Source organism: Rhinolophus sinicus, chromosome 16 (genome assembly GCF_057876585.1).
Source record: "Rhinolophus sinicus isolate RSI-liver-muscle chromosome 16, RSI-T2T, whole genome shotgun sequence".
Classification (NCBI taxonomy): domain Eukaryota; kingdom Metazoa; phylum Chordata; class Mammalia; order Chiroptera; family Rhinolophidae; genus Rhinolophus; species Rhinolophus sinicus.
The window spans coordinates 124,244,624-124,252,872 of NC_142516.1; the positions used below are offsets into that span (position 1 = coordinate 124,244,624).

Genomic DNA, 8,249 nt, shown 5'->3' on the forward strand with positions numbered 1-8,249 from the left:
CTCCACAGCCCTCATCCTTGCTGGGACCCCGTGGAGCCACTGGTCTCCCCAGACACGGAGCTGCCCTTCCCATCTCACCTGTCATGCTTGTGGTTTAGATTTGTGAAGTAGGAGGAAAATAACTCGAAAAAGAACATTTTGCCTTCTCCCTCAAAACTGCAGGATGAGATAAGTTCTCATCTGGGCTTTGAAAATAGGATTTTGTGTTTTGTGTCTGTTAGTCTCTTGATAACCGTGTCATGGTCCATTCCCAAAGAAACCAAAGTCGTAAGGCTTTTTATAACACCGTGGGTGGATGTAGGAGTAAGGGCAGGAGGGTGAGGGATGGTTTCTGAGGTGGGTCATGCCGAAGAGCTGCTCTTTCTCCCAGTTACAGGCAGTGGCCTCAGCCCAAGCCGGCATAAGCGACTGGACTAGTTGAACCATGACACAGAGATGTGACCTGCTCATTCTCACCACTGAGATCACTGTCCTCTCCTCCTCCCCTCCGAAGTCTCCCTCTACCCCCGCTTTTAGAAGCAGCCCCAAATTAGGGCCGGCACCTGGCTCCTTTCCAAGATGATTGTGAACTAAAAGAGTCCCTGACTTATGTCTGTGAGGGTTGAAGGTAGCGAGAATGGCGTGGTGAATGGATGTAACCAGCTTACCAAAAATGGAGCAGCCCTGAGGGGATACGGACCTCAGTGCAACCCACAGGAGATTCCCCTCTCCTCAATTAAGCCTCCCCTGACTTAACACTGACCTCTAATGTCACCTAAGCTCACACCCTTCCTGATCTACTCACTATGACGGTTTGGGAGAACAGGCAAAAGAGGTCCAACAGGTCACAGACAGTTCTTAGAATATGTCTTAGACATACGACTTCATAGGCATGTCTGGAGGCAGCAGGCTCTCCACGCCTTCTAATAATTATGGCTTTGCAAGCATTACCTGTGGGATGAGCAGAATAGTCGACACTCTGGGGATGTAACTGATTTTGGTGATCTTAGGTCAAAACTGGTAAAATCCAAGCTTCACAATTAGAAATCTGAACACTGGCTGGGGATTGGATGATATCAAGGAATTCCAATAATTTTATGTGTGCTAATGGTATCGTGGTTATATGTTTTTAAAGACTTTATGTTTTAAAGATGTAATACTGAAATGATACGATGTCAAGGTTGGCTTTAAAATCACGGGGAAGAGAGGGTCGGGGGAGAGATGAAACAAGATTGGTCATGAATTGACTGTTGACACGTTGAAGGGTGGTGGATGCATGGGATTCGTCATGCACTATTGCTACTTGTGCATACGCTTAAAATTATTTTTAAAAATCTTTAAAAAGGTTTTGGGAAAAGCTTCATTTTGTGTGCCTTTGTATTTATCCAAATAAATAATTAATGGAGTCTCCAAATAAACTTCGAGGGACTGGATTAATCGTTGTTCGCCTAAAGGAACAGATAGAAAGGAGGACAGTGATGAGGAAGGAGCGGTCCTCAGGCAAGCTGACAGGCAGCCGTCCTGCGGGCGTCCTGCTCTAACAGCCCTCTCTGGCTGCCAGCCAGCCACCAAGCGTTACCACAGGAGCAGCCCCGGCAAAAATACCACAGGGGTGAGTCAGGCTCACCTTCGAGACGTCGGCACTCAGGTTCGCCTCTGTCCACACATCAGAGGCGTCGGAGCTCAGCATGGTGGGCTTCACAGCGATGGTGGGCTTGGAGTAGGGAGAGCTGTTCACACCTTCATCTTCCAGGCGGCAGTATTCAGGCCTGGGGGGTAGGCGAGGAGGAGGGGGAAGGCTGCCTGCTCTGGGCAACAGCTGGTGGTCGCTCCTCAGGCAGAAACAGTTCTTACAGGACCCGGGCTTCCAGATGTGTTCCACAAAGTCACTGCACGCAGACATTTTCAGGCTCTCGGGGTTCAGTCGGACGGCCTGGTGCATCTTGGGCGAACAGGGCACTGGTTCATCTTGCACCCAGCTCTTAGGTGTGGTCTTGAGGGAGGCAGATGAGGGTCACAGAGCAGCTTCCTGAAAAGGCAGAACACTTGACTGATCAGAGATCTCCCTGCCGGCGGGCGGGCATGTGATCAATCAGAGTCTGATCATTTGATTGGGGAGGAGAAGGGGGAGGAAGGAGGAAAAAGGGAGGAAAAAGGTGAAGATTAATATTCCATTTATTCCAAGGCCCTCACCCATTTCTGTGACATAAGCCTCTTAGTCACTCTCTCATGGAGTGTGTGGCCTTATCATAAGCTGTAAAAACTAAACACAACTCTGTCCCGTGAGTACAGAGCACAAAAGACATCCCAGTCCCCGACAATCCTGAGCTCTTGGAGGCTTGGGGACAGTTAACAGGAAGAAATCACATAGATAAGGAGACTGTATCATATCCGTGCCTTCCCTGACGCTAGGCGTTTAGAGCCTGGGACTCTGCCCCAGAGAAATAAGAACTAGGAAGTAGCACAACGAATAAAAATGGTGGCTTCTGGGGGATAAGCCGCAATTTTTAACCAAGAACTATGTGAGGGGGGAGGCAAGGCTGGGCCTTGAAATCAGCACTGTAATCCCTACTTGTGACCAGGCAGAGATGGAAGGGGCGAGAAAGGGTAGAGATGTGGTGCTGGCTTGCTCCCCAGGGGACCCTGGTAGGCAGGTCTGACATCCTGGGAATTTGCCTCCCTCCTCCCCCTGTTTCATATACATCATTCAACCCAGAAAGTGCTCAGTGAGGTCAAGAAAGCTGGAGCTTCAGGCCAAGGGGAAAACAGAAAGAAAAATGTATGAGCACCACCATGCTGTGGTCTAAGGGTGGCAGGCCAGGGTCCGAGAGAGAAGAGAGGAGCATAGTTCTTTTCCCTATGATAACCCTGGAGGTAAGGCCGTCAGCTGGCGGAAAGTTAGTTGCCTCTGAGAGTAAAACTGAAAGCAGAGTGTTCATCACAGAACTTAGTGATTCACCATTGAGGAGCTCAGAGGATTACAGATATTAACCAATTAACCTGAATAATACCTTGTCAGGTAGCTTCATCCCTCTATAGATGGGAAAACAATGGCAACCACATACACTAAGACCTGTGCATAGATACAGAGTTTGGTGATTTGGAAAGAGAAGCCAATTTTGCTGGCAGCTGCTCACCTCACCATGCCATTCGTTATACTGAGTCCCTTGCCACTATCTGTTTTCTGCTCTTTGCTCTTCTTTCCTCATTTAAATAAACTGACTTCCTCATCAGCAGAATGTTCTCAAGAAAATGGTTCTTAAGAACCTAAGATGAATATATTCTCATTAAATAGGGAGGGTTTTGCCCTAGGGTTTGCGCTCCACTTTCTTCCCGTGAGAATTTACTTTGATACTCTCTAAACTATCCAACAGGACTAACCAGGTAGAATGAGCCAGGTGCTCCAAAGATCATTCCAGAATCTTTGTGGGAAGTGCTATCTTTCTGATCTCCCACACTCACATACAGGGGTGGTTATTCAACAAGTGCTGAAGCTAAATTTGCCTCCTTTCCCTCCAAAGTTAACCCTGAAGCTTACTGCATCTTTAAGGAAAATGAACACTGACATTTTAAAAAAAAAATTTGCCTTTCAGCAGCTGTTGTTAGGACTGTATACATCCCTCTTTTTAAGATGACTGCAGGTTAGGTTCTTTTCCTAAATATACCCAAGTAGCGGGTTCATCCCTTGCCAACTTCCCCAGAAGAAGTTGCTAAGCTTTAACAAGCAGAGGAGGATAGCAATGCTTTTTTCTTTTTCCTACAATCTTAGGCCACAAAGAGCTTAAGTTCTACTGCTAAATTCTGAAAGGGGGAAAAGTGAGGAAGTATTTTGGTGTTCACTAGGGCAAGTTTCCACATCCCTCCCTGGAGGTGGAGAGTAGGTTCTTTCCCAGGGAGCCAATGAAGGCTGCCTTCTGTCACAGAACTAAACAGCCCCCGTCCCCACTCCTCCCAACTGCAGGCAGAGGCTCTGGTGCCCCTCGGTGGGCTGCAGGAGGAGAGCCTGGAAACCAGGTCTGTGTGGGCACCTCACATTCCTGCAGCTCGTCATACAAGGCTGGGCTATTGGGGGACGTGGGCATCCAACCGCTTCCTCAAGGCTACCACAGATTTACAAAAGAAGCAGTTTTGGGGGATCACATGTCATTTCCTCAACAGGCTAACAGCACATACCTGCCATGGTTGCTTGGTGCCAGAGGTCCCCTCCTTTGTAGCAGAGGACCCACTCCAGCGCTGGACTTTTGGTAGCCTGGATCACTAATATGCAAGCAGCTCCTTTCAGAACCCCTCACCAGTTTATATGCACTCTTCCCTCCTCTCCGAGGTTCTGAACCTCTGACAGTGGGCACCAGTTCATCAACATGACCGCTCAGAATCACAAAGGTTTTTAAGGGAAAATCTTTAATAAGGAACAGAATGAAGCGCTGGGCTTCTCACCATCATTGACTCACTGCATCCTCTTAAAACTGGTTTCTTAGTGGCAGCAAACTGAATTTACCACCATGTCAAGCTAGAAAAGATTCTTTTCCAGTCCCATCTGTCTAGAGAGGTTCTGGGCCTGGGACAATCCCCCGTTTGTTTTAAGTAAAAGATGGTGAGAAACTCAAGTGACATTCACAAATCGGGAGCCTCTTCTCGCCTTGCCTACCACCAACCTGCAAATGGCACCTTCCCAGCCCACATTCCTTACCAATGAGGGAAGGTGGCCCCCAGAATTATGCAAATTTCCCCATTTCTGTGGGAGGCAGCAGTGTGAGATTAGAAAAAGATCTCAGCATTCTTTCTGATCCAAGTCATGATAAAATATTTTTGCCTCTGCAAACTTCTGCACCAGATTTGTGGCTACAATTTGCAAAACTGAAGCTGTCAGATACACTCCCACCTCCTTTTTAAAAGAATACGAAGAATGCTGACCAGATCCATAAAATTTATTTTGGTTCAGAATATTGCCCCTCATACTTGCATCCAAAGTTGCTATGTCTTACCCTGAAGTGACAGAATACCAGAAAACACTCACCTACAAAATTTATATATATACAACTAAATGAATGCAACACCGGGAAAGAAAAGTATGTATGGAAAGGGTCTGGATTTCAACAATCCATTGTCAGGAGTTGCTCAGGCAGAGAGGAGAAAGTGACAACCTTAACAACACACACGCACCTGCAAAACACACACAGAGGGTAAGTCATGATATTTACCCAACTTTTTATTTTTTTTTCTCTTCTCCAATGCTATGTAATCTAATCTCAGCAGTAGGAATGTGGTTTTCTGGGTTAGACCCACTATAGTCTAACCAATAAAAAGGCTACTGCGTTCCACAAGACCCCATGATAAGAAAATAACTGCAGAACTCCCCAGGGCTTCCTGTCAAATTTCTGTCTCAAAAAGGGAAGGGGATGTTAACTGATCCGTCAGGCCAGTGATCAATAAAGCCTTCCAAACCTAACATCTGGACAGGACATTGCAAAACTTCGTGGCCCTTAGACCTTTAGGCTTTGCTATCAGCTCTGCAAAGCCATGTGCTTGCTACTAGGCTTTACCTGAGAGAAATACACAGATAGCCAGCCCTGCCTGCATTCCCATTCACACGACCTAAGTGGAGAGGTTCTATTCTCTCTGTCTCTCTGTCTGTCTGTCTGTCTGTCTGTCTCTCTCTCTCTCTCTTCCTTTCTCTCTCTCTCTCTCTGTCTCTCTCTCTGCGTGTCTGTGTCCCGCCGGCTGGGGAGGGGGCAGCAGAAGCAAAGATAGGGACATGCTCATGGCACGCCTTTCAAAGGGCTCGGCCATGGTTCAGGGAAAAGGCATCATATCAATCCCTATGGAGACTTCGAGGTTGGCATCTAACCCGGTGCCACAGAAGAGGTAGCTACGACCCCAGGGTCCTAGTCTGGACAGCCGGGCGGCCTCTCTCTCCGCTCCTTTGACAATGCTGCGCGGCGGAAAGGAAGTCTCCCAGCTAGCAACCCCAAAGCGCTTCACTCTTGCCCCAAACAGCGCAGAGGGACCAGCAAGATGAGCAGAGGAGTCGGTTTCCCCTCCCGGAACTCCAAGGAAAGTTTCCCTGTTTTCAAGAGCGCGATTCTCGAATGAATCGAAAACACCCCTCCGGCAAGCGTGTCCATCAGGATCGGCGCCTCCCCTCAGGCACAACCCTGGGTGCACGCGGTCCCTAACCTCCACCCTCCCCAAGCTGGCCGCCTGTCACCCCAGGGGACGCCGACGGAAGATCACCCGCCGGGCGACCGCAGCGCTCCTCCAAAGCTCCCCTCTGCAGCCACGTTTGCCAGACAAAAAGAGGCCAAATTTGGAGAAAGAGTCTCGGGCTCACCTCGGGGTCGCGCTCCCCCGGCCTCGCCGTCGGTCGCCGAGCCGCCAGCCGTTCCGCTGGGCGCCACCGAGCATTGTTTGGAGAGTGTGTGCGCACGGTGCTTGCCCGGCCGCGGGCGGGTGTCGTCTGGGAGCTCCGCGGCCGGGTGGCAGCTGCGAGCGCGGCTCCGCCCCCTCCGCCTCCGGTGACGCCGCGCGCCGGACACCCGCCGCACCACCGCAGTCCCCGCCACCCCGCGCCCCCAGCCCCGCGCGCCGCCAGCTCCCCTCCCCGGCGGTCTCCGGCTCACCAGCCTGGATTCCTCCAAACTCTCCACTCCCCACACCTCCTCCCTGTCCCCCCTCGGGCTCCCGACCGTGAAGCTCCGCCCCAGCCCGAGACTTGAAGCGTCTCACCGGGAGCGGAGCCCCTATTTGCACCCCTCCCTAACGATGGCTCTGCGTGGGTCTGCTGGGGCGAGTTTCGGTGTTTGCAGCCTTCTACGATGTATGCATAGGTGTCCTTTCATCCAGCCAGCTCGGCGAAACCCTGGGGGGTGGGGGTGGGGGGCGGGGAGCTAAAGCGCCAGTGGTGGGGTGGAGGAACCAGAAAGCAAGGGGTCGGGAGTGGAATGATGAGGTCAGGATCCGAGACAGGATCCAAAAGCTGCGTGGGCACCATGATCGTCAATTACTATTGCCCTTGGGAGGAGGGTGGCGCCAGACGGAGACCGCCTGGGAATCCCGACGGCGTGTTCCAGGTCCTGCTCAGTCCCTGGTCTGACTCGAGGCCTCGGGCAAATTACTTAATCTCTTTGAATTTTGGTTTTCTGGATGTGGAATGCAAGGGTTGGACTGGAGAGAGTTGATCTTCCACGACGCTGGTCTTCCCAGGCCAATATTACACCTGTGTTTACACCGTTTCCATTAAGTGACACATTCACTGAGCTACGTAGAAAGAATTCGACATAGTTCTAGGGCTAAAAATCTTTTTCACCGAGAATATGGCAGCCTGCGTACGACCCAGTCAGTGCCCTGCCTTCCTCTTGCTACCTAAAACAGGCTCACACCTTGACCTGGGTGTGTCCTCAGAGCCAGCGCCAGGGTCACCAACGTGTGCCTGCCTGGGTTGGGGCAGTGTGGTGAGGATGGAACAGGAGGAAGATCCGGGAAAACACCTGCTGCCTCCTCTCTGCCGCTCCCCTCCCCCTTCACCACCTTGCCCTCCCCAGGGAGGTACTGTATTGTAATTCCAATTAGAGTTCTCAGCCTTCGGGATGAGCGGTCATCTTCCACCCCGCTGAGAGGAGGAAGGTCGGTTTCCTCTGGATTTCTGCTCTCTCCTTGTGACCTGGCATGATATAGCAGGACTGAGGGGTTGAGGAGGGAGGTGGAGGGGAGAGGAGAAGACATGTTATTGAGGTTTAGCTTCAGTGTGAGAAAAGGAGAAAAGTAGAAGGGACAGAAAGAATACTTCCTCATGCTCTAATGTCAGCAATTTCTCCTGAGTATGAATAGAATTTGGGGGAAGATGTAGACTGATGGAACTGCAACTAACAACATTCCTTAAATACCTACCCTGGGCCAAGCAACCCATGAGAGGGACATCATCCCCATTTTATAAAGAAGTAAACGGAGGTGCAGAAGGTCACATAATTTGCCAGGGCCCATCAGCTGAACAGTGGTAGTAACCAGGATTGGAACCCAGAGCTGTTTAGCTCCACTGATGGGCAATTCCACTGTGCCTTACTGCCCTCTCCAAGTACTACCGTAAGTGTCCAGCCCTATTTTTCTTTCTTTCCAAAGTAAGGAGGAAACCATTTGAACAAACATGGGAGGAAAACCCTGGTTTGGCTCCCTCTTCATCCAATAATGTTGAAGCGTCCAGCTCACTCATTTACCAATACCCAGGAAGCAGATAAGTAGAAAGCGATGTGTGCTGGAGAAATTACAAAAAAAGA

The 8,249-nt window shown here is 50.3% G+C and overlaps 1 protein-coding gene across 2 annotated transcripts in view; it reads right to left on the reverse strand.

Moving 5' to 3' along the window:
• Positions 1–6,449, reverse strand: part of PRAG1 (PEAK1 related, kinase-activating pseudokinase 1) — a 54,409-nt gene extending 47,960 nt beyond the window's left edge. The window contains exons 1-2 of one of the 2 annotated variants that reach the window (XM_019750557.3): positions 6,311–6,449; positions 1,607–2,008 (exon numbers count right to left, since the gene is read on the reverse strand). In XM_019750557.3, coding sequence (XP_019606116.3) covers positions 1,607–1,921 — 315 coding nt within the window. In that variant the 5' untranslated portion in view covers positions 1,922–2,008; positions 6,311–6,449. Of the gene's footprint in view, positions 1–1,606; positions 2,009–6,310 lie in introns of those variants that run through there. The other variant, XM_074329704.2, reaches the window with a different exon arrangement.
• Positions 6,450–8,249: the final 1,800 nt, after the last annotated feature.